The sequence below is a fragment of the Hippocampus zosterae genome, chromosome 7 (genome assembly GCF_025434085.1).
Source record: "Hippocampus zosterae strain Florida chromosome 7, ASM2543408v3, whole genome shotgun sequence".
Taxonomy (NCBI): Eukaryota; Metazoa; Chordata; class Actinopteri; order Syngnathiformes; family Syngnathidae; genus Hippocampus; species Hippocampus zosterae.
The window spans coordinates 8,924,185-8,950,480 of record NC_067457.1 but is presented as its reverse complement, the minus strand read 5'-3'; the positions used below and the strand labels follow the sequence as shown (position 1 = coordinate 8,950,480).

At 40.3% G+C, this 26,296-nt stretch overlaps 2 protein-coding genes and 2 long non-coding RNA genes across 4 annotated transcripts; 1 reads left to right on the top strand and 3 right to left on the bottom strand.

Moving 5' to 3' along the window:
• Positions 1-652: 652 nt before the first annotated feature.
• reep3b (receptor accessory protein 3b) lies at positions 653-17,699 on the top strand. Its single transcript, XM_052071290.1, has 8 exons — positions 653-1,032; positions 5,460-5,532; positions 7,935-8,011; positions 9,209-9,329; positions 9,443-9,556; positions 15,164-15,329; positions 15,932-16,065; positions 16,176-17,699. The coding sequence occupies exons 1-8, from the start codon at positions 1,001-1,003 to the stop codon at positions 16,245-16,247; spliced, it is 789 nt and encodes a 262-aa protein (XP_051927250.1). The 5' UTR covers positions 653-1,000; the 3' UTR covers positions 16,248-17,699.
• Positions 16,860-18,450, bottom strand: LOC127604322 (uncharacterized). The gene is made up of 2 exons (XR_007963254.1): positions 17,762-18,450; positions 16,860-17,716 (listed from the first exon to the last, which is right to left on the bottom strand). It is a non-coding gene; the product is annotated as an uncharacterized LOC127604322 (long non-coding RNA).
• A 1,510-nt stretch (positions 18,451-19,960) lies between these two features.
• Positions 19,961-26,139, bottom strand: nrbf2b (nuclear receptor binding factor 2b). The gene is made up of 4 exons (XM_052071268.1): positions 25,923-26,139; positions 23,331-23,415; positions 22,897-22,937; positions 19,961-21,427 (listed from the first exon to the last, which is right to left on the bottom strand). Exons 1-4 carry the CDS (start codon positions 26,013-26,015, stop codon positions 20,753-20,755), a joined length of 894 nt encoding a protein of 297 aa, XP_051927228.1. The 5' UTR covers positions 26,016-26,139; the 3' UTR covers positions 19,961-20,752.
• Positions 22,091-22,889, bottom strand: LOC127604325 (uncharacterized). Its single transcript, XR_007963256.1, has 2 exons — positions 22,590-22,889; positions 22,091-22,357 (listed from the first exon to the last, which is right to left on the bottom strand). It is a non-coding gene; the product is annotated as an uncharacterized LOC127604325 (long non-coding RNA).
• Positions 26,140-26,296: the final 157 nt, after the last annotated feature.

Sequence of the window (26,296 nt, the reverse complement as noted above, 5' to 3'; positions counted from 1 at the left end):
TGCAAATACAAAAGTGATACTCTTGAATTTGGTTACCATTTCATATTTTCAATGCGCTTGTGCACCTGTGTCTATGTTCTTTATGTTTGAATGGCAACTGTCACTCAAATCTGCCAGCTCACCTGTCACTCCAAGGATAAACAGCAAAAAACATAATTGATGGTTGGATTCTGGAATGTAAAGGAGATGGTATGCACATTTTCAAAATACAGTATATCTCCCAGGTGTGTTAATAAAAGGCTTCTTAATGTATACGTTAGATCAGGGTCACATACTGTACTTCAAGTATCAGGAAACATTTTAATTCCCGTGCCAGAGAATAAATTATGTATTGCCGAATTATCATGTGTCATGTGTAATTTACACACCTATGATCCCATATTGGTCGTTGGAGACTTAATCTATTGCCATTTTCACAAGATGCAATAAAACTGCACCTCCTGTATGGTAAATCTTAACGTAATTCTAAATGAATATTTAATTTAATTATGAAAGATTGTGTGATTCTTGTTGAAATTATTTCTATTTTCTATGCATCATGCAGCACAGCGGTTCCTAAACTGAAAACGTTGCTTCCGAGTTACAAAAGATCACGTGATCTTGACTAAGCCTCACGAGCCAATGAAAATGGATCTGCTGTAAAGAGCATCCAGTGGCCAGTGGAAGAAGGTTAGTTCTTTAGTCGTGACGTCGGTAGCTAAGTGAGTGTTGTTCTGTTGCCCGAAACCGAGAAGCAGTGAGCGAGGGAATCGCGGAATCAGATCGGGCAACTAACTACAGAAAACGTCTAGAACATAATCGTCATATCGATTTCTTGGACTCATGACCACCTGAAAAGGTTAAACAGGGGCAACATTTCAGACGATTCGAGCGGCTGAAACGCAGCTAGCTTGTAGGTCCCTTCGAAGTTTTGGGCAGACGCAAGTTAACTGTGGCTTGGCTACCGACATCACCACTTCGGCAGTTCTCTAACTGAAACACAACCCAGCACTTGGAGAACATGGTGTCCTGGATCATTTCAAGATGCGTCGTGTAAGTACAAAATAACAGCCGTTGATCTAAATGAATTAAACGCGTACTTTTTACGAGGCTGAATGTAAAATGACAGTTGATGGGAGTTAGCTTTGTTAGCATGCTGGGCTAACTAGTAACCTTTTGCTGAATTTTTGTTTTTGACGTTTGTCGGTTACAGTAGACGTCGTTTTATGCTTCTGAACAATGTTATTATGCAGTGACGTGGACAGTTTCGTGATTCCAACCCGGTTGTATGTGGCGATCTGCCAATCAGTCGAAAGTTGTCTTGTTTATCTATGTAACCGTCCAGATTGTTAGTGAGATAATTGTGCATGCGTTGAGTTGGGATTTATGTTGTGACATGTTGAGCTATTAAGGAGTGCCAGCCCCAGCTCTAAATTTGTAGTTAGAGGCCAACCCCGACACAATGGCTCGATACCACTTTTTCCACCAGATGTATTTCTTTTTTTAGATATAGCGAACTTTCTATTCATTTAATGGAATATTTTTTTCTCAGACAATTCTGCACATAACAGACAATGTGAAACCCATTTTTGAACTTTTTGCACATTATTCATGCACATAATGGACAAATGTATTCACAGCCTTTTTGTGCAGTTTTTTTGTTGCACCATACACAATTTTAGGCGATGCAGCGCAGACGGAGAGCATTAGTTGTGCACAGAAAGTTTCTGTCTGGTTCTTTACTGTCATTCTGATTGCTGGCAGCCCCCAAAAACAAAACATAACATTGTGTAAAGTAAAATGAAGCATTTACTGCACCATTTGGCAAGAAATTAATAGTTTTGGATTATCTGATAACTTTGTAACCAAAAAAATTCAGAAAATGAAGATAACCATTTTGCATCAATCAGCTGAAAACCACTTGATGCCCCCACCACCCCCGATTTCTGATCACGTAATTGGATCAGGACATCTGAAAAAAAAAAGATAATGTTTACATTTTAAGGCAGCGTCATTATTCCTGAGGGGGCAATGTGTTTATTTTGGGGCTCGCATACCTGCTAAAATCCTCAAGACAGGAATATGCTTGATAGTTTTTTTCCCTTCTTTTTTTTTGGTACTGTTGTTCCCATAAATGTATTGTTGCGTTCTGTACGTCTTGTTTTTAAAGACCGATTTCATATGTTGATACAATATGAAACTACTTTCCAGTTGTACCTTTTAGTACATATGCAATAAAACTGGAAATCATAGTACTTAATGATTGTGACTTTATCAAAAGTGGTAAACCTGGATATGCTCAAAGAAGGGAAAAAAATGGTACTGCAACATCCTGCCGTTAAGGCGTGAACAAAGAGTACGTACGGTATAGAAAGAAGAACAAAACAAAGATAAGGAAGACTGGAGATAAGGAAGACTGTAAAAGGTAGTTGTAAGAAGCAGCGACACCAACAGCCTGTCAACATTTTTTTCAAGCCCGCTGAGAAAGCCACGTAAACATTACGGCGTTCTGAAGTGCCTAAAGAAGACGAGGAGATTTTATTTTAAGAAGTTGGAATCAGTTATTTGGGGGTGGTGGGGTTGTTTGTTTTTTTGCAGTATGACTCGTTCTATTTGCTGGGGATAACTGTTTAATTTTCTCCCTCTGTTATGGTGTCTTGTTTGTGTGTGTGTGTTTTTTTAGTAGTCTCTCAGTTCTTTGTCTTCGGTCTTTTGTGTATATCCTCCCCCAGCTTCCATCTGGTTATTGGTGTGCAATGTCAGGAAGCCAGTGAAATTGATCCCGAGTCCACAGTCAAGGCCCTTCCAAAGGCAACATGTCTATTTTGTCAGCTGCACGCAAAGAGTGCGGGGATGAAAGTGAGGAATAGGAAGGAATACGCACCGGCAGGGATTGTAGTTTTGATGTGATGGTAGATTTCAGATGGGGTGTGGTTTTTGTAAACTTTCTGACTCACTGAATCCATTTTAAGTGCTCTCTCTATAGCTTTCTTAGAAGCTCAAATTACATCTGTGGTGGAAAGTGTGGAGTAACTTGGAGGGGGGGGGGGAATCTCAGTCTGGCATTGATCGTGGCGTCAAATAAAATATAGTGGTACCTCAACTTGCGAAATTGGTTCTTCACAAGAAAATTTTGTAAGTAGAGACGCGTTTTCCATGTAAATGCCCTAATCCGTTCCACCCCCCCCCCCAAAAAAAATTCAGACATATTTTCTCAAACATAAAAAAAAGAGTCAAAGTACGCAAAATATGTAACAAATACATGTTACAATTAGATTATTGCACAGTAAATGAGAGTTGTGCATAATGTAAAAAACAAAGACAAAATAACAAAAATTATGGGCATTTAACTTTTAACTGCATCCTCATCATTTTTTTGCCCTCTTTAGTTCATGTTCTCTCTCAGAAGTGGGTTTTGCCTGGCCTCTTCCAGATTTATGTAAACACAACACTTGAATAATTTTATGTGAATAATGTATTATTAATATGAGGGTCATTCAATAAATAAGGTGAATTTTTCGCTATACATCGAATATCATTAGTTTACTTTTTTATTTTTTATTTATTTTTTCTAGGTAGTCTGCCGGCACAGTCACACACTTTTCCCCATCTGTGCCAAAGCTTCATAACCCATCAGCGTCAAAATCTTTGGACTGTTGTCTCAGCCAGTCGCTCACAACACTTGCTGCGCATTTATCTGAAAATGAATATTTTGTTGACCCGTGTTATTAAAGTCGTCCTTTGTTTGAGCCTTACGTTGCATGAAAATCTGATTCATGTTACCAAAAATCCATGAACTGTAGTTGAAAATCAGAATAAAACTATTGTAAGAGGAATTTGTCTTGCGGTTTGCTCTCAATGGACTTGTTAAGCCGCCATACAGTTCGGCCATTTGGTGGTCATGGTTCGAGAATTCCTTCCTCTTTGCCATGACTGCTGGTGCTTTCACTGTTGATGGTCTGTTATGTTGTGTAGCTGGTTTTCCAACAACACCTTGACAACAAACACACCCACGTTTGCGGGGACAGTTTGTTGATTCTGGCAGCAATGTTTCTTGCGGTACAACCTTTTAAGTGGCTTTATTCAAGCCTCCTTGGAAAAGACGAATCTGATTGATTGCACCTTTGCTGAAGCATCCTCATCCGCCAAATGTCTCTGTGGGTGCGAGACGTGATTCGTTACCCTCTCCACGGCTCCGTCGAACTATTAAAACAAATACTGCTAGGAGAACCAGCGTATTCGCTTTGGTTGGTACACTGTCAAGTACGGTAATTACTTTACCCGAGGCACTAAAAAGTCCCTCTGAGGGTTAGCTGCTTGCAGGGATACAGAGGTACTTTCTGGCATGTTTGCTCAAGTGTGGAAAGTTGAACTGAAGTTACGACGAACAGAGGTTTCTCCTCAGCATCTAGAGTTGGACATACAGCGTAGCTTGAGAGTTAAGCCTCCACAATGTGTGATGGTATCAGAGATGCCAGAGTTGGAGATTATTTTCTGCCCTCCTTCTGAGGCTCCAAGCTCTCCATGTTGATTGTTCACATTTCTCTTTGAGAAATACCGTATTGTCACAACCATACGGCACACCGCATTAAAAGGCGTAATGCCAGTGATCGGTGCTATTTCTGTTTTTAACACATACACAAGACATGATGTACTGGACGCAGGCATGGTAAAACTTGAGTACGCTAGCTTAAAGAATACGGTAGCAGGTATGTTGTTTAAAAGGTAGCAGCAGCAAAACCGAGCGTTGTTGTACTTTATTGAAGTATCTAACAATGTACTCACATTATTTATTTATTTTTTATAAATTATCTGAACGGAACAGCTGGGCAAGTTCACAGTCAGGCACGCCGGGTTCCCTCGCGTCATTGTCAGTCTCGTTGCCGTGCGGCTCCTCCGAAATGATGCTGGCTTTTGCGAAAGCTCGAACAGCAGTGCAAGCAGACCGAATCCATTTACAAATTGTGGCGGAACTCGCCCAGCGCTCTTTCCCAGTCTTAGTGAATCTGTGTTTATTCAAATGTCACTTTACGATATGATCGATGTCACACTATTGTGCAAATATTTATTATTTTTTAAAAATTCACGCAAAAAAAACAACAACAAAAAAAACAATGTGTTTTTGTACATAACATAAAAAATGGGACTATAGTGTAGGCTAATAGCTCTCCCGATGGCCACTAGGATTACGATATATTGTAAAACCATGTTTGGTTTTGTGTAGCGTTCTTTAATGTGCCTGCCATCGCGAGACTATCGTGAATTTAGCATCTATACTGAAAAGGTTTTCGCACCCAGTGTATCATGATATAAATATTGTCACATATGTTACATTGCGTAACATTTATTGCGATACCTTAGCGCTTGAGTGCTATAAACAAAGAACGAACAGTTAAGGTATCGTTAGTAATGTCTAGTGCTTTAACTAATGAAATGTAACATGATTAATAATAAGCCATGTTGTTTTTTTCTCTTTGCAGGCTCTTGTTTGGGACGCTGTATCCTGCATACTACTCCTATAAAGCTGTCAAGACAAAAAATATCAAGGAATATGTAAGACCATTTCTAGACACGTATACATTAAAATGCCGCAGCTAAAACACCAGTCATAACCATAAAGAAATTGAAGTTACAAAGATGCCAATCGGAATTCTGACTAAAGTTGTGGCACCTGACTTTGAGCAGTCTTAAATTAGGAGTGGGTGTGCGCCTCATTAATTTGACTCTTCTTACACATGCCTCCATATAAGACAATAAAAAGTGCTTTAAAAACAATCCAAAACAATGATGGAATTAAAATAATGAAGCAGATCGCGAGGGTGCACATAACAATTTTGGTTTAGTTCTCAAAGTTGTTTATTGTTTAGTGTTGTATGTTCGATATTTGCTCCCCGTAGAGCGCTTTGTATACAGCGGTGGTTGTTTTAAAGTGCTCTATAAATACAGTTGAGTTGAGTCAAAAGAGCACCAGATGTTGCTTTTTTGACCCACCTCTAATCATCTAATCAGAAATGATTGACACGGTAAAAGAAGACCGGAAATCATTCTATTTTCATTAGAAAATACTATCTCCGCTGTTTGTTATCTGTTGAAATGTAATGTTTTAATTAAGTTAACAAACAGTTGACGTCAGTGCATTCGGGTTAAAATAGGCGCCCACCCATGTTGTCGCGCGGTGAATGTGACACTTGCGTACACAATCAAATCACCCAATCACAGATGCCCGAAGCAGCCACGTTTTTATGAAAGAATGCAGAGATGTCGACACAAACTTTTTTTCAGAACAAGTAATCAAAGTACCAAACAGTCAGAATAGCTTCCAAGAAAAGGGATACAGAAAAAAAAAATATTACTGGATAGATTTACTGGACCTCAGTACTGGAGCACAATAAATCCATTTAAAAAAATATATATATTTTAAGGTTAATACATGGTCAACTATGTCAACTGTCTTATTTTTTTTTGTTCTTCATCCCTACACAGATTCATGTTAAATTAATATGAAAATTCTTTGATCTGAGAAGATCAAATCATGATGTGTATTAATTCGACAACTAAAGCTTCTGGGTTACTGCCCAAGTCTCTGAAAAGCTGATGTCAGGCATTTCCTTTTCATTGCCCTTTTAATGCAAAGCAGTTATTCACACGCAGGGCCAGTTAATGTCATAGTTTGCATCAGGAATGCAAAATGGCTGCTGTATATTTCGCCGAGGTAATGTTCTCCAATCTAATTGAGATGAAAGATGAAAAACACTCAAATGTGTGGTCAGACAGAGCCTGGCAAATTATACAACGGGGGGGGGGGGGGGGGGGGGGTGAAAGGGAGAGGTAGTGATGCATTGAAACCAATTAGACAGTCTTACCTTTTTCATTCCCATGAGCCTCTCTGTGTGAGTGTTTTTGAAAGAGTTCACCGCGCGGTCACAAATTAACCGGCGAACAATGGTGCAGGAAGGAGGGGAAATTTTGCGTGTGCACTCTGTTTTCATTGTCTCTGTATTTTTATTATGAATTCTGAACTGGTGTGCTCATGAGACAATTCTCTCTCTCTCTCACCTGCTTTGAGGCTTTGTACTGCTGCATCTGATATTGAAATTTTAGCAACCTAGCCCTGAAAAGAGGCTGAATACAATCAGTCCCTTCCAAAAGTATTCGTGAACTTCATCTCCAAGCGATAAATTCAAGGGGCCGTCAAAAAGTAGTGAGCCCACTGAATCCTACTAATGCTGCTCAATTCAACTCATTTTTCTTTATAGAGCACCTTCAAAAACAACCACAGCTGTATACAAAAATAAGGTAAAACTTAAAAAAAAAAAAGGGATGCACGATAATTATCGGCCTGATATTGCGGGGCAAAATTACGTCACTTGGATTGGTCTAATACTCAATGTTGAAAGCTGTCTCAAACACACTAACAGACAACAAGCCCGTTTCCGCGACTCCAAAAACGATATTATGAAAATATTGGAAAAATTCACATGCACCCGTAGCTGAGCAGACTGCTTCTCGGACCGCCAGAGAATGACGACAACCGATGCCCTTTTCTTTTCAACCGTACTTTTACCTTTTTGCTGGATATTATAATTGTGTGGAGTTAATCGAAATTGGCTTATGGTACAAAGTGATGAGTTCCAGCGACGTTTCACTGCACTTTCAACACCGTGGACGTGATCGCGCGCGACCAGCTGGACCTCCGTGAATTGTTGTAGGGCATTGTAGGCACCTATCGGTGGGCCAAGGCGATGTCAACAAAAGCAGGGCGAGCCGTTTATTGCACAAGCCTTTTTTGGTCAAACTTGAAAACATGGAGAAAAAAAAAGATGATGTGCTTGGGAAAAAAAAGTAAATACTTTTAAAATCAGCATCAAGGGACACACAAAGCCATCTCTGATTACATTTTGTATTTGAAACTAGACAGACATTGTTCAGTTTTAATTTGCTCTGTGTTATTGTAGGTCCGATGGATGATGTACTGGATTGTTTTTGCCCTCTACACTGTGGTGGAGACCATCACTGACCTAACACTAGCATGGTGAGTTAACCCCCCCCCCCCCAAAAAATGTATATATTTACAAGTTTAACAATTGAATGTTCAGGTGTACGGAATGTGCAGCGAGTTGCGTCTGCTGGTGAAATCACTTTTGGTTGTACGCACGGAAAGCTCAAACGATACGTCAATTTGGATATTAACAGTTGCTGTAGGTTTCAAGGAATATTCTGAAACGTGAACACCAGTGGTCCAGTGGTTAGCGCGTCGACCTCACGGTGCAGAGGTCGTGGTTTCAATTCCGGCTCCGGCCTCCCTAGACTTTGCATGCTCTCCCCAGACCTGCGTGGGTTTTCTCCGGGTACTCCGGTTTCCTCCCACATTGCAAAAACATTCATGGCAGGCTGATTGAACACTCCAAATTGTGAGTGTGAGCGCGGATGGTTGTTCGTCTTTGTGTGCCCTGCGATTGGCTGGCAACCGGTTCAGGGTGACCCCTCCCTACTGCCCGAAGACGGCTGGGTTAGGCTACAGGACCCCCCGCGACCCTTCTGAGGATAAGCAGATCGGAAAATGGACGGATGGTGAACAGAATGTCACGACTGACCCAGAAATGCAATATTTTCTGTGAACGTTTGTCTGTTACTAGGGGAACCCATTCTTCCTTTTGTTGATAAATTTCAGATGAAAATATCCACAGATTATCCCAATACGGGTTGAAATTCCGAAGGATACTCCTGACAATTATGATATTTCAAACAGCGTCACTTGCCCCAAAAACCTCAAATCGCGCAAACGAAACATTATTCATGAGAAGGGCAGCGTAGATAGGCAGCAGAATACACCACCTACTTAAGTCATGAATTGTTTTCTGGCGAATTTATCGGCTATGGAGGATTTTAGAGGCGTTGGAAATGCTCATCCCGCAATTTTATTTATTTATTTAATTGATTTTTGAGTATCCCACCAAGATGGCAGCCCCTTGTCAAATTGCGAGAACAATGCATTCAAACTGCTGGCAAAATGCATTCTGGCTAACACTTTAATTGTGACCAAGCTCCACTAACGGATAAATGATCAACAAATAGATACAAGGAATCAGTGCATTTCAGCGCCTACCTAACCCATCACCCCCCCCCCCCCAAAAAAATGCCATGTAACTTCGAATTTAGTGACCATGCATCCCTTTTTGGATAATCGCATGATATAATTGGTGCATTGATATATTTTGTCCATTTGCAGGTTTCCTTTGTACTATGAACTGAAGGTAGCATTTGTAATCTGGCTCCTATCCCCTTACACCAGAGGAGCAAGTCTCATTTACAAGAAATGTCTGCACCCACTGCTGTCTTCCAGAGAGAGGGTGAGACCCCTGGTTGAATTGAGATATTCCAAAAAGTTGCAATGCCTATTTTTTTTTTTTTTTACGTGACTGAGCTGTCCTGAATAAATGTCCCGTTACTTTTCTTGGCCTAGGAAATAGACGATTACATTGTCCAGGCCAAGGAACGAGGTTACGAGACCATGGTGAACTTCGGCAAGCAGGGCCTCAGCATTGCAGCCACCGCTGCTGTCACTGCAGCTGTCAAGGCAAGTAGTGCGACCGTATTTCGGAAAGGACCGGATTTTCCATGAAGCGTATTCTTTCTTGTATATTTAGAATGCTCGTCTGTACTCGGAAGGATGTAATTATGTGTTCATTTTGATGCTGAGTCATGGGGAATGATATATAATGCAAAAGGGTCAGCAGCGTAGCGCACGCAGGTACCAGGAACAACCCCCCCCCCCCCCCCCCCCCTCCCTTGGCCACCTGAGTAGCCTGCAAATATGGCTCCATTAGTGATGGAGCATTGTGATTTTCTAGGAATATTCCAGGTCATCATTTGAAAATGTAAAGAATGGAAGATAGTTCTTGAAAGAAAGTGTTGGTCTTTATCTGTTAAAAATCCAGAAAATAACCAGTGTCTTCAGATAAATGAAATTAAATTATCATTAATTAAATTATGAATAATGCCGCCCCTGGTTCAAGACATAAGTAATTTTTTTTTTGTTTTGTTTTTGTCAACCAACATTTGTGGTCGACTAGCCAAGTTACCGAATGCTCAGCTTCAAAAATATCGGTGGGTCAGGTTGGGTCATATGGGCAAAAAAAAATAAATCTTTTTTTCCTAAACTTGACATCGGTCATTTGACAAATCCCTCATTGATTTAATGCATTTCACTCTGCGAAAGGTGGAATACTTTTGAGAGAACCCCCCCCCCCCTCCAGCAATCTTCTGGTATGTGGGTATCTGCAATTTAAAAATAGGTGACGTCAGCCTCGTCGACCCCGAAACAATGCCTTCCCATGCTCGACTGGGCCATTGATTCACGTGACTGAATCCTCCCATAGAATGGTGACTTATTCAATGAATGAGAACTTTTATCACTTCCTTCTACTCTGCAGCAAATACTCGAGTGTAAAAAAAAAAATCACACATCGTAAAAGGAACGTCAACGATAATATCGCTGGCAATGTATATTTCCCACTCCGATTGTTACACTTGTCACGTATTGCAATTAGATGTTGCCCTGAACAAGCCGTAACGGACGAGAGTCACAGCAGACATACTGCAGCCATCGGAGCCAAAATAAGCGTTTTAACTTTTCGATCGTCAAAAAAGAAAAAAAAACTGTGCCGATAATTCCCAATAATCAACCCTGGCCTTGCTCACCTTGACGGTAGCCAGCAAGCAGAATAGCATTTGTCTAGTTGGCGCGCGCGAGCGTGCGTGTTTAATGCAAATGTCCAACTGCCACTTTTTTTTGCACAACTTGCTGTTCTGTAAAAAGATGACCAGCCAAATTCACGACTGGTGTCAAGTATAAATTAAACGAGAACGCCCGATTGCCCATTGCGTTCTATGACTCTTTCAAAATCTCTGGATCTCTGTCGCAACCTGCTGATGACACTCTGAGATCAGTGGCCACTTCCCTCTGAGAACATCCTGTTTGGGGCTTTGCAATGGCGAGGTATTGTTGATCAATTGGTCCAGGGATGTCAAAATGCGAACTGCATGGTAAAGGTGACTTTAAAATATACAAATTCTACTTGAACCAGCGATTCTTTTTGGTCAAGTCATGGATCAAAAGGCTGTTGTCATGCCATGTCGCTGTCTAAAGCAAATGACCAAGTCCAGAATCTGGGGTACTTATTGATTTACATTTGCATTCCAATTAATTGCTTGTGCGTGACGATGCTGCTATTTTAATGCAAGGCATCTTTTGGAACTTGCATCTGACAGTAAGATGGATAGATTCTCTCTCTCTCTCTCTCTCTCTCGCTCTCTCTCGCTCTCTCGCTCTCTCGCTCTCTCTCTCTCTCTCTCTCTCTCTCTCTCTGCTAATCCGACAACAGAACCGACATTACCGCCGGGTATTTTTTTAAAATCCAGTTTTACTCCCATATCCTTTGATTTTGGTCTTTTAAAGCATTTTTTAAACATAGTTTTTCCTCTTCTTGCTCTGAATATTCTTCTCGTAATTTTAGGAAACTACTTTTCATTGATTTGCTCTGCTTTTGAACGTCTTACATTTTTTCCCCCTTTGCTTTGAAACATCTTCAATTCTTTTGTTCGTAAAAGCCTTTGTTGTATTTGAAATGTGCGATATAAATAAAGCTGCCTTGCCTGGTTGTGACTTAACTTTCAGCAAGGGAACAGCAAGTATGCGATACTGAAACAATGACCAACTGGAAACATTCCTTTAAAAGTTTAGAGGTCAAATTAAGTTCATTCTAAAGTATTTTATCTATTTTATGGTTCTTGTCTCTGTGCCTATTTTCAACAATGCAGAGTTTTGAACACTTATTTTTAGGTTGTCAAGTTGTGCTTTCGGGCTGGACGATTATGAAGAAAGTCATTATTTTGAGATTGAAATGATGGTTATTAGATGGATTATTCATTGATTTCAAAACTTACTATTCAACGACAGAAACTCAACTACTCTAGCCTCAGGCCCGTTCATCCCTGCATTTTGAACTCTATACTTGAACATTATTCTTTTTGTCATTGACAAAATAGCCGTGGGAACATGTGAAACGGAGGCCTGACAGAACATTTGCATTATTTCGTCGTCATATTTATTTTAGCGTCTGTTATTTTCACACTGAGCTAACCCGGGATCGTATTTTGTGCCATGTTATTGGAAAAATGGGTGTTGGTACAAAAAAAAAGTCCTTGTATCCTTGAATTTTGACGAAACCCCCAAAAATTTAGCAATATGGTTAATAAGAATATACAACACTAATAACAATTTGGTGTGTTGTGTGTTTTTGGACAGTGCGGTGCGATTTATATAATTAAATTTTTTCCCATTTTGGGAATAAATCATGCCTGTGACAAGTGTTACCGTACCTGTGTATACATGTGTCCACAACTTTTGTGTGTAAAAATTTTATTTGAAGGAGTATCACTCCAGAAGTCGATGCTAATTACCTGTTAGCATTTGAATGGGATCCTGCTTTGATTTTAGCATTAGCACTAGCGATGTTTTCAAAACAAAGCATGTTTTGTACTTAAATATACAATGTGTGCAATGTTTTCTTGTGTGTCTATTTTTACAGTAATTTCCAACTATGGTGTCTGTGAACAATTTAAAGCATGCTCAATCGTATTTCCCCACATGCTTGCTGCCTGCCCAAGCAACATGGTGCATGCTTTGACAACGTCAGGAACTTGTCACCGCACAGGGCGTACATGAATGTTTTTTAAAGATCATGTCAAAATTGAAATCACGATTTATATTTCCATTCATCATCCAGCACTGCTAAGGTCTAATGTAAAGATACAGTGGTTCCTCGTTATATTGCGGTTCACCATTCGCTGACTCACGAAATCGTGGATTTTTGCATGCTGTTTTTTGGGTTTTTTCACTGCTTACAAGCTGTAATATTCGAATTGGCTTCTTGTATTTTTTTTCTGTGTAAATCTGCATGCTGGTTTTTTTTTTGGGTAACATCGCGCGCACACACACACACACACACACACACACACACGCTCCTGCGTCCTGATTGGCTCAGGTACCGGCCAGTGGACTAAGTTTATCAATTTTTCTTTTTCTTTCCTCAATTTTCTAAATGGGCCAATTTGACCCACGACATAACAACTTTGACCTCTTGATCTCTTGTTCCTCTATAAAACAATATTAAAAGAACAACAGTAATGATAAAAAGAACACTGTGCACATATGTCTTGAAAATGTTTGAACTCTGAGCGAATTTAAATGAGAGAAATGTGAGAACATGTATATGGTGTGGTTGACAGCATTAAAACAGAGTATGATTAAAAAAAAAAGACTCTACCCATCGCGGCTTATTTATAACTCCGCGCGATAAGCAAGTGATCACAGTACTTAATTTTTCTAAAGTAATGTTCTCTTTTAATTTGAATACGGTCTTATTTCATTTTTGCAGCCCAGAATCTCTCAGCGTGTTTCTGTATCTGTACTCTCTCTGCTTGCTGAATGGCGTTGGAAACTGCTTTTCGAGTATGACAAGTTCTTGCATGGGTCTTCCCAAATCTGCTGAGTACGGTATCTCCCGAAAGCGAGTACACCCCTCACATTTTTGTAAATCTATTATTATTTCTAGCGATGCCTCGATCATTTTTCTTTTCACCCGAGTCCAAGTCACTTAATTTGACAAAATGCAAATGAAGTAGAAAAAGACCACATCCAAATTGTCTTCATTTTTGTCTTGTTTTAGTAAATATATGCGAAAATGATATATATATTTTTAATCTGGTTGGAAATCAGCAGGGGAATAAATCAAGCACAGAACTAAAATTGACTTACAATTTATTGACTTTAGAAAATTTCAAAAAATCCAATATTTTTTAGCCGAATCCCATTAGCTGAAAATCACGTGATCGGCTCTGATTTCCAGACCTTTTTCACTTCAGAGTGTGGTCACTTTTGTTGTCAGTGCATGAAACATTAATGGATGAGTTATTTTGAGACAGCCGTTAAACAAGTCGTTTTTATAATTTATTTCATTGCAAAAGGTGATTTCTACAGTTTTGTCCCAAGATAATTACAAAAATATGCGGTGTACTCATTTTGGAGAGCGACTGTCGCTAACCCGCTGGTGACTGATTTCTTCTCGTTTCTCTATACTGACCTCCTTTTTTCCTTAGGGCTTTTGTGCTTCACCAAGCTCTTCTGGGAGGTAAAAAAATAATAATAAATCTTAGCTGCATGGATTAAACTTTACCGGTATTTCACACCAGCATTTTTCTCATCTCCTTATGTCAAGATTACTTATTGACTGCTCACAATCTTTTTTTTTTTTTTCGTGAAAACCTGCCCACAAAAGAAGTACTTTGAAAAATTGTTATAGGTAATATTTTCGTGTGCACTTGGAACCCTTACATCAGTAAATTGTAAAAGCAGAGTAATTTGCACAATGTGTATGGCGAAGAGAATTATAGAGAATGAATGCTCTCAACGCGGGTGTCATTGTATGAAACACAACTCAGTTTCTGGTTCATGTTTTAATTGACTTACTCTCAACTGTGTCACATTGTTGCGATTGAGAATTGTTTTGGTTTATAATTCAGATGCGCTGAAATAAATAATGCTTTGGATTGACTTAATTCAAACACCTACATCGGTCGCATGATTAAAATGTGGTCATTCCATATAATTTTCCCACGTTTTCCTCAGAAATAATGAACACGTTTTAATCATGTGCACCCAAAAATCAAGTCCTTTTTTTTTTTCAGCGTACAACTCGACCAAGAAACCTTTTGAGCCGCTTTTCTATTTTAAAGCTTTCAACCTCGGTTATATTTGCCAAAATTATATTGAATTAATCACCAAAATCAAATTTACCAATGCCAAGTGAATTTGGAATTTATGAACAGAAAGCGGAATTGTCAAAATTCAAACCATGGGAAGCACATGAAGAAGACACGGGCTAAAGTTTGGTTTTAAACCTGATAAAGATGATACAGAAAACATCAGAACCAAATCAAATTTTCATGCATGCCATTCATCAAGCGACATCCGTAGTGTCGGTTGCGTTAAAGCCACAGAAACGCACTAACTGTATCATTTTGGATCATTTTTGTCGTGGTTGTTGTGAACCCTGAGAGGCTGACACAATAATAAAGGGTTATCGGCCTGTGTGTGCGTTTTGTTTTGTTTTTTATGTCACAGGGTCAGGGCGCCATCACAGAAAAGCTGCGAAGCTTGAGCATGCATGACCTCACACAGATCAATCAGCAAGACGCGCGAGGAGAAAACCAGCTGTATCGCTACAGCTCCCATGGTGCCAATCCGTCCGTCAGACGAACTCAGAGTGTTGATGTACCTGATGGAGCAGGTATACAAGCGCGCACACACACACACTCACACAAATAAGGGGATGGTTTAGATCAGGGGTGTCAAACTCATTTTAGTTGCGGGCCACATCGTAGTTCACAGTGTGAAGTCAAATAAACGTATGGTTGTCTCTGATTTCACACACGCACCAAATCGATGACAGACTGGTTTTGAAATCGGGGCACCAGTAAATGTGTTAAATTAGCTTTAAAATGTTTTCAAATGTTAAATTTGCTTTAACTCATTCACTCCCAAAAACGTTTGGCTGGTACTGAATGAGTTAAGAGTGATTGGAAGCAAAGGGATTCTTGCAATATCGCAACATTTTTTAAAGTGAAAACCATTTGCATTTTTGGTATTTAGCAAGAAACATGACGTTTGATACACATTATTTGCTTTGGAGGGCCACATAAAATGATGTGGCGGGCCAGACCTGGCCCCCGGGCTTTGAGTTTGACACCTGTAGTTCAGTTAGTCTCCCTTCCAAGCACTTTCGCCGGCAGGCATCAAGACAACTCGGTTCAATGTGTGGCATTCAAGAAGAGCATTTTGCGTATTTCGAAAACTTAGGACCAAATTCATTGACGTCTCGTGCGTTCTCAGAATACTTTTACGACCAGGACGACAGGAGCGATGACGATACCGAGCCAACTCTCTCCGAAGACGAGGCCGTGTCTCAGAAAGGGCTGAGACGATCGCAGAGCGTCAAGCTGACACGGTCCCGAGTACGTAAAGATGTAAGTGGATAACAGAAAGGGGGGGGGGGGGGGGGAAACAAGGCCAACGTACGATCCTATACGTGTCGCGCGCACAATGCGTATTATTGTCTGACTTCTCTTCTCACTAGGCTCGATATGGCTCGCTGAAAATTAAAGCGAAGAAGAGACCAACGCTGAACTCCATTAATTATGGAGTGTGAAGAGACTTCTTCTGATACACACACACGGATACACTGCTGCGTAGTTTTAAGATCGTCTGTCTGAAATCTGGCTGTTGAATATTCTTCTATACAGTATTTGTGGATATGAAAAGTTGTCACAGCCTTATTCAAATGGCAGGTTTTGGATATTAACCCTTTCATGCACCCTGATCATAACATGATCAGCTGTCCACTGAATCAGAATCAGTCCCTGCCCCTGAAAGGGTTAAAAAAAAATTGGACCATGATAAATTTTCCATCATAAATGTGGCCTGTAGAAAAAAGAAAAAAATCGAGGGGGAGTAAAAATAAACATCTGAGATAATGTGGGAGCACAAATGTGCACAAACAACAGCTATGGCTGTGTACAGAATAAACAAATAACATTGTATCTCAGGTTTGAATTGGCCACTATTGTCTTTAATTTTTTTTTTTTTCCTTCAATCGAGTTGTACAGGGAAAACTGAGATATGATTTTTGTTGACATCACAAAAACCTGCCATTTGAACAGCCGCGCGTAGACTTTTGACATCCGCTCTATACCTGTGTGTATTTTAGTTTCATCTGTCTGACTTGAGTTTATTTCATAATAGGTGTTTTTTTTTCCCCACAAATGATCGCTTTACAGGCGCGCCAGGAACATTTGATTCCTGCCAAGGTTCCACAAATCCCCTTTTCTCCCTCATCTTAAATTGACCAAGTACACACTTTTTAATAATTTGTTGTTCAGCAGACACCAACGCTAACTTAACCGCACATTTTTTTTTAAGTGGCCTTTTATTGTGGTCCAACAGAGGCACACCTGTGCAATAATCTTAGACTTTTCACAGCTCATGAAAAAATGGGAGCAAAAAGTAAAGCGTTGCATTCATATTTTAAATAATTGACCTTTTAATGTGGTATGTATGAAATTTTTCTTGTCCTTTATATTTGTCTTTATAACATTTGGATTAGAAGGGCTTTTATATTATTCATAGTTGTTTTTTGGATACGCAGCTCATCCCAAAGCTTTTTTGTTTTTTTAAACTGCTGTTTTGTTGCTTGTCATCTCAATTTTTAACGTAGTTGCAAGTAGGACACGGCACCAAAAAAAAAAAAAGTTTTAGCCTTGACAATATCAATGTATTCGCACACTCCATTTAAACTAACAGCCTGCTGACATTGAAAGTGAGCCACGCTCGTCTCTGTGCTGACTCAATGGAAATGGCTAAGCTGGTAGAATTTCATTTCCAAAATGGAGGCGGCGTGCCTTCATGCCAATCATGCCTTGATCATGATTATTATCTCAATGCAATAGATTGGTTTCCAATTGGAATTTTCCTGATAGGTCGAGCACAAAGAACATGTTCATCATTACTTTTAGTGTATTTAGAAATACAATTGGTCTCGAGCATCATCAGACAAATTCTACTTTCGCAAAGATTTGTGAATACATGCTTGGAGACGAGGTGGCAGAGCTGTTATTCATTCTGGTTAAAAAAAATAAAAATAAGCCCATCAAGAGGCTTGCTTACCTATGATGTACGTATGTTGGGAGACTGTTGACAGCACTTTGGCAAAGCTGCCCATGCAGAGATGTTGGTTGACCCGCATGGACGGCCGTGATTTACAGCACACTAATAGTCTGTTACAGCTTGTGGCCTGTGATGGGCTTGTCAAACAGTCCAACAAATCGTGTCATGTCATCGTGTCCACGCAAATGCACACAACCGACTAATTATATACCAAAGCTTTGTGTACTTAAGAGTAACGTGGCTCAGGTTTTTTGGGGGGAACTGTTTTATGGATTACTGGATCGTAATGTAATAAAATGATGCCAGTTTTCTGTGGGCAGCACCATTTGTGTCACTGTGTCATTATGGGGGTGAGGGAGGCGGGGCACTTTCTTTCCATATGTATCTTGAAGGGCCAAAACGGTCACCTGTGGGAAGCCATCGGATGACAGAATTAATGCATGCATGGGGAGCACAAATGTGAAATTGCAGCAAAAAAAATCCTTTTGAAAATAATCAAATATGATCTGATTAATAATTCAAAAAAATAGACAGCCTCCTTAACCTTCCTAATAACCTTGGGGTCAATTTGACCATATTCAATGTTCTTTTTAACTGCTACTGCCAGTCTCAATACAGTAATCCCTCGTTTATCGCGGTTAATGTGGACCAAAACCACCCGTGATAAACGAAAATCCGCAAAGGAGCGCCCCCCCATATAGGTACATGTACATAATATAAGGCCAAATTTAATGGTTTACATGCATGTAGAAATAGATTTTGTAATTAATTTTTAAGTAATTAACATGACTTAATGCTGTATACTAATAGATTTAAACATGTATAAGTTAGGTTAGTTTATGAATAACAATATAGAGTAAAAATATACCTATATATATATTTTTTTTTTTTTAAGTCCGCAAACGGTCCGCGAGAAGCTGCGAAAGTCAGCAAAACAACAGCGAGTCACATAGAGCAACATATACAGTACTGTACTACATGTATATGCAAAAAAAGTATTTTATTTTTATGAAGATGTTTGAAAAAAATCTGTGATGCATTGAAGCCGTGATAAACGAACCGCGAAATAGTGAGGGATCACTGTACTCACATAGCTACTTAGGAAGGGTGAGTGACACAAATATGTGTTAATGATAAAAATAAGTAATCGAACGTGTTCATGAAAAGAGGGCGGAGTGGTGACAGGTTCCCAACATGAATCAATATGCTTCATTCTGTCACAGTCATGAATGCACACCCCAAATTTAAAAAACGATTTGGTTGAAAGATTTTCAAGACCCGAACTCTAAAACTGACCTGATGGTGGTGCTACAGGAAAGGCCATTGAATCACCAAAACCAATAGGTTTCATCCTCATGTGGTTATTACGGTAACTTGTCAGAAATATTCAGATTTGTATCAAAGCTTTTTGAGATTCATTCATTTTAATTTAAATGTTTGACTGGGTCAACAAATTATACATCATTTTCTGGAGCCAAATTAACCCCAAGTAAAATGTGGTGGTGATATTTGAAGATAATAGAAGACTACAGGGTGGAAAAAGTATAAGGAAAATGGTGACCCCTGGTATAGGGGAAACCAGGGGTCACAATTTTTTTCAAGATATTTAATATTTAATCATGGTTTTTATTTGCTTCGATGCCAATCAGCAAAATGTTGACGTGATAAAGTGACTCACCGAGTCATCCAAAATTGGGCACAGGTGATCGATCCCTTTTCTATTGATGGAGCTCCAAAAAATGCATTCAATCAAATGCATAGTTAAGTCAGATTAATTTACATTTATTTATTTTTTTCATACAGGAAAAAAAAACATGCTCTCCCTCAACACGTTAGTGTGTTAGCCAGACCACTGTCCCGATTAGCCGACGACACACGTCAGGTATTTTCAAATTTAAAGTGCTATATTTTCTTTTACGGATTTCAATGACATTCACAAATCTCGGGAAGGAGTCGCAAAACCTCGATGCTTTCATGAGTTTACAGTCAGTCTCAGAATTGAATGAATCACGCCTCTTTGCTGTTTGCGCACTCATTCATTCGCTCATGGGCGTGTCAGAGGTCTGGACGGCAAAATGCAGGTAAATGATAAGTGTGCCAGCTCAGGTGCGTTTAAAAAAGGCTTACACGCAGATAGGAGAATATAGCCCCTTGACTGCCCTTTCCTCAGGATTCTGAGCAATAAAATCGAGATGAAGGCATAATTGATCAAGTTTAATGCCACTAATTCACATAATCTCACAGAAATAACCCTCAAAAAGGGATTTTGGATTTTGAAGGCCCCATTGACCTCATCACCTTGTAATCACACAAAGTACAGAAATACTAGTCGTCGCTAGTGTCCCGTGAGAGGATTTTCTCAATCTTTCCAATTAAGCTTCAAAATAAACATCATCCATCCATCCATCCATTTTCCGAACCGCTTGATCCTCACTGGGGTCGCGGGGGGCGCTGGAGCCTATCCCAGCTGTCTTCGGGCAGTAGGCAGGGGGACACCCTGAATCGGTTGCCAGCCAATCGCAGGGCACACAGAGACAAGCAACCATCCACGCTCACATTCACACCTCGGGACAATTTAGAGCGTTCAATCAGCCTGCCATGCATGTTTTTGGAATGTGGGAGGAAACCGGAGTACCCGGAGAAAACCCACGCAGGCCCGGGGAGAACATGCAAACTCCACACAGGGAGGCCGGAGCTGGAATCGAACCCGGTATCTATGCACTGTGAAGCCGATGTGCTAACCACTGGCCTACTGGGCCGCCTAAACATAATCCTTGAGTTTTTATAAGTGGTGCATGATCACTCGAATATTTTTCAATCTTTTCATCATCTTTTGTCCGAGGATACCCGTTGAAGGTAAGCGAGACCTGGAGAACATCACGGATACTTTTCTGTGGCCAAAACCATACATTTTGGTATCTAAACCAAAAAGAAATGGTTTGAACCCTGAAGTCTGTGTGTTATGTCATTTAAAAAAACAGCAAGTGTTTATCACAGTTTGTCTTTGTCCAGCAGCTCCTGTAGTTCATTTTGGATGTCCTCTGGCAGCTCCAGAGGAGGCAGGTCATCCAAACACAAATCTTTCTGAGCAGGCATCTCCAACGGGGGCAGCTGAGGGATCGCTATCTCCTTCCCTTTCCCTGTGCTTTTCCTCTCTTGGTTTCCCCCCGTCGCCATGACGCCCCCAGCCTGAGGGAGCACCCAGAGCTCAGAGCGCTCCATGACATCCGCGGCCTCAGCCCGCAGTCGGGTGTTTTCCGATTGGAGCCTCTCATTCTCTGAGGTGAGCCGCTGGTTCTCATCCATCAGATGGTTCACGAGGCGCCTCAAGTCTTCGATGTTGGTCTGTTGTTCTTCCAGGCGAGTTTTATCATCTTTGGTGGTCTTTGAGCCGGGACAGGGTGTCAAAGTTTGGAGGTTTCCGACCTGTCGGGTTTGAAGCTGGTAGAGTAGAGTGTCGTACTCTCTCTCGATACCTCCTCCGCATGCTACAGCTACGGGTGTGGTGGGATTTGGGGGTTGAGTCTGGCCTGGCGTGACGAGGGCGGAGCCTAAGCCAGGTCTGGCTTTTGTGGCCTCCCGACGGGCTTCCTTCTTCCAGCGCTCCTGAATAAGACGCTGCTGTTTAATATGCCTGTCCCTCTGCAACTCCATGGACACGCGTGCCTGAAAACACGCAAGGTCAACGGTACACTGAATTATATCTGACGTAAGGTGACACAATTTAAGTACCGTTAACTCATTCAGTACCAGCTAATTCTAGACCAGGTCTGAAAAGACGTTTAAAAACGTCTTTGGGAGTGACTGAGTTAATGCAAGACTCACGTAAAAAGAAAAACTGATTTTGCAAAGGTACAAGTTGCGAAAGTGGAAAAAGTAGGTGCACCCTTTAGAATTTATGAACTCATTCACTCCCAAAGACGTCTTTAAACGTCTTTTCAGACTTGGTCCAGAATTGGCTGGTAATGAATGAGTTAAATGTCTGCATATGTATAGAACATTCACAAGACATGGAGGAAAAGGTTAGCCACCCCTAAGATTTAATAACTGGTCGAACCTCCTTTTCTAACAAGAACCACAACCAAACCAGATGTGACATGACAACCAGGATGAACTTTGGACCGTTTCTCTTTTCAAAACTGTCGCAGTTCAGCAAAATTCCTGGGATGTCTGGTGTGCATAGCTCTCTTGAAGTCATGCCACAGCATCTGAAATCGAGTTGGAGGCCACAACATGCATTTTCTTCTTTCAATACTCATCCTCCCTTGAGCTTTAATTGTTGGACATGGCCTCAAGTTCATCTGCAAAATATTTTGATGTACTTGGGAATTCTTTTTTTTTTTTTTAATGATAACACTCGGCTATGCTGTCCAGGCCCTGAGAAAGCAAAGCTCACCCATACCACGATGCTTCTTCCACGATCCTGCAGAGCTGGGAAAAGGTTTTAATGTTGGTGCGCTGTACCATTTATCCTCCACACGTGGTTTTGCGTGTTCTTCCCACATAATTCAATTTTGGTTCCGTCCAGCCACAGAATTTTGCCAATTGTGCTAATGGAACATCAAGCGCTCATTAGCAAACGTCAAGCTTTGCTTCCTCCTTAGTGTTCTCCCATGTTGGCATGTACTCTAAGTTTCTTTATTTTTTTCTTTTGTTTTGGGGAGACGTCCGGCTCACGGGTGTATCATGCCGGCGCAGGTCCCCCGTACTCCATCGGCTCATTGATTTCATTCAGCAAGTCATTAAAGTAAGAACAAAATATGTACACTTACTGTATATGTTGTGTCTATGTGTCATAGCGCTAATAAAGCAGACTTTCGCTAAAGACTAACAGAGCAGAAATACCTCCCGGCTCCTCAAAATTAAACATTCCTTTCTACCCACCGTTTCACCAAAATGCAAAAATTGTCCGAAAAGAAGCCTAAAAACCCCCCAGAAAGTCGCACACCCTCTCAAGGGTTCGAGATCCATGTTCTATCAGGTCGAGAAATCCGACCACACCTGACAAAGACTCAGATGATGCTGATCTCAGAGTAATTCAAAATACATCGCAACTGTCATTTTTATTTGACCTGACAAATTATGCGAACTAATCACTGGAATTGACCAAAAACCGCAGACCGGAAAAGGCTCACCTGTATACAGTCTGTTGTCTTCATTGCTTCTGTCAGAAGTTCTGTAACAGAGACCATATTCTGATCATACATTAATTAATGGGTGTATTAAGACGGTCATGATTTTACAATATGTCATTGATGCACTAAATCAGGGGTCCCCAACCGCTGGGCCGCAGACCAGTTCATTTGGTGCCGGGCCACACAGAAAGAATAAAATAACTTACATTCCTTCCGTTTTATTCATTTCAGAATCTGAAAGATGTTTAATTTTGAAAAATTACCAGATTCTCTGTTATGTCAGTCTATAGTATGTCACTCTTGACGCAGGTGAATGCGCGCTTCTCGGTCACATGATCGGTTACCGTATAAAACATTGGCAAAATGACCAAAAAAAACCCTCAAAATCTTTTTATGTGTCGCTGATGGACATGCCTGACGTGCACACAGCCTACCTGCAGCTTTGGCGTGGCATGAAATCGCCTCTTCATACTTTCCAGCAGCAAGCAAACGATCTGCCTTCCTGCATTGCTGATGGGCCTAAGCAAACACCCGCAGATGAACACACACACACACACATACACACAGTTGCACAAGTTACAATTATGGTGAGGAAAAAGTACGATTTTACAACAATCAGGCATTTAAACGTAATTGCTTAGCTTTGTAGAGCCACATTTTTTTTTCTTTCAAGAGTTATGCTAAGAATGGGTTTCCGAATTGTATTGCGGCCAATATTTCACATTGCAAAAGTGACCAACCCTGCAATTAGATGTTTCTTGAAGGAAAAGGTGACAGATAGAGGAGTCATTATCGGCTCCAAAAGGAGTTTGGTATTGTATTATTTAGCTGTCGTTAAACGATTGAAATATCCAATTACAGCTTATTTTGTTTTCAATTTGGATGATGTCTCTAACTTTTGTGAATAGCGACGCTTCACTGCACAACAGAAGTCATATCTTTGGAAACACCTTTTCAGTTAAAGACCATTTGATGTGTCCAAACCTTTCATGCAGCCTGTAACCTAGATTTATATGAATCCAAGACATTCTTTCACTTTAAAAAATAAAAACTATCAATCGTTATTTATTTGGGATGTGGAAAGAAATTCCTGCAATAGCAGTTTATGAAGACACTAGCTGGTTCCTGCGGACTAGTTCCTGCGGAAGGCTGGTAAGGTGGTGGTTCGCCGCCCTCCGCGCGGCTCATCAGCTAGTTCCTGCGGAAGGCTGGTAAGGTGGGCCTTCGGCCCACAAAAGTGTTGTTGGTTGGTTCAACTTTTTGTTCATCTTCATTGCTTATCGCGAAAATAAAGAGATTTTTAGCTCTACTAAATAACTAACAATTTCATTGCAATGCTTGTGGGTAGACAAAATTTTTTCGCTAAGATGCCCGCGCGATCGTAGTGAGCCACTGCCTGAGCGGCGCAGTGGCGGCGCGCAGTGGCGCGGTGAAGTAGGTACGTTTTGAAAAGGGACAGACGGAAGGACAGACCGCGTGCGGGACGACGCGCAATATATATATAAAGAATAGTCAAAAGCCTCCATTTTGTTTTGTTGGATTTGAATTTTCTGAACGATGGCGTCAAGATTTGATGTTTCCGCTCGGATTGAATTGTATCGATCGGAAAAAAAAAGATAGATTCTGTCAAAGCCTCATATCGAATGGGCCCCCCCCCCAAAAAAAACAACAATCATTACACCCCGAGTGATTTTCAGGTGGTTTAAGGTATTCATATTCTTGGAGGTCGTGTTGGTTTCGATATTCAGGTACCTGAGAATAATGTTACCTAATTTGGTGCAAACTCAAAAGTTGTCAATTTGTGAATGGCAGCCAGGTGGCATTTGCAAATATGAGATGGATTTTGTGATCATTAATGATTTATACCCCACTAAACAGGATTATTTGATGCTCAAAGAGGAATATACCGGTAGGTATTTTAAACAGGGTTTTTTTTCTTCAATTATTATGGGCTAATTTTTCAATTTGGAGGATCAAGTGCCCTGAGAATGTCGTTTCCTTCAACATCCATGCAAGGTGTCAAGTGAAATTTTTTTTTTGCCTTTCCTGATGTAATAGATGTTCCAGTTTGTGTTGTTTGGCCTCTGTATTTTGTAAATATTAGTCATGTAAACATTAGTGCTTGTATTCAGGAAAATGAGTTCACAACTTTTTAATCCTATTTATTGTTCCACAACCGACAGATACATTTTGTTTATCCACCTATTGTGTAAATCCTGTTAAAAGATTTGGCAAGTGCCTGACGTTGATTGAAACCCTTTCAGGAGTAGTACTAAGTATTGTTAGTATTGATTTAATTAATCTTTCTGGCCAAGTACTACGGTTTGATTTCCAAGAATTGCCTTTTGACCACTTTATCTAATGAAGGGTTAATTAATGCCAAATGAATGCTATATCATGGGAATTACTGTTGGGATTGACAGAGAAGGCTGCAATGATATCCTTTAAATTTCATGATAATACAATACAATACAATACATCCTGATTACAGGTGAATAATTAAGCAATTTATATGATGTTATGGAATGAAAAACATCTTGGCTCCTAGTTTTTATTTCGTTTCAATGGAAAAACAAACGACGTTAATTTCCCCTAAAAAAAATCATATTGAATAAGAGTTAACTATTTTTTAATCTGTCAAAGTGATCTTGGTGTCACTGGAAATCTTATTTAATGTTTTTTGGAGGTAAAATAATATATTTGAGCATGTAACCATCCTGAATCTTTTTCTAACAAACCCAAAGACGTTCAAATAAGCAGCACACATTTCCAAAAAAAAAAAAATGCAGAGAGGGACAACAACAAACCTTTGTGCAACCACAAGTGGCCCATAAATCTATAAAACCCACCCTAAATCGAAAGCTACTCCAAAACGTATGAGATGTGTAGCATGTCAACGCTAACACAATAAAACAAGACAAAAGAACAGTTAGCAGCTGGTGTGCTGTGGGGGAAGCTAACGTAGTTTACCATCGCAACCTACAGTAACGTTAGCCTGTTATTGCAACATCACGACCGAAACTTACGAGATTAAGCGGACTGTCAACGACCTCCATGCAGCCAATTCTTCGATGGTTTTCACTACATGAAGGATGTGTCTGTCCCTCATGGACTGTCATTCGAACTGAGCCAGAAATCTAACCAAAATATGTAGAGTATACGAAAATTTCTTTCGGAGGCACAGTCGCTTCCACCAGCGACACTACGTTACACGTCATTGGATCGACAGAATACCGGAAGTAGAAATATTTTCTCTAAAACAATAAAATGCATTACATTTTCCGATCGGTGGTATTTCAATATACAAGGGGGGTCGAACACATTATTAACCACATAGATGGAATTTTTGTTATCCTACAACTGTATTGGGAAAAAGACATGAATTAGCATTTAGTGGCCA

Excerpts from the sequence above, each read along its gene's own strand:
- reep3b (XM_052071290.1), top strand. The coding sequence starts at position 1,001 with ATGGTGTCCTGGATCATTTCAAGATGCGTCGT. Across the intron at positions 9,330-9,442 it reads TGCTGTCTTCCAGAGAGAGG|GAAATAGACGATTACATTGT; the intron begins GTGAGACCCCTG and ends TTCTTGGCCTAG. Across the intron at positions 15,330-15,931 it reads TGATGTACCTGATGGAGCAG|AATACTTTTACGACCAGGAC; the intron begins GTATACAAGCGC and ends GTGCGTTCTCAG.
- nrbf2b (XM_052071268.1), bottom strand. The coding sequence starts at position 26,015 with ATGACAGTCCATGAGGGACAGACACATCCTTCATGTAGTGAAAACCAT. Across the intron at positions 23,416-25,922 it reads TTGACAGTCCGCTTAATCTC|GCCCATCAGCAATGCAGGAA; the intron begins GTAAGTTTCGGT and ends GTGTTTGCTTAG. Across the intron at positions 21,428-22,896 it reads AGACAACAGACTGTATACAG|GCACGCGTGTCCATGGAGTT; the intron begins GTGAGCCTTTTC and ends GCGTGTTTTCAG.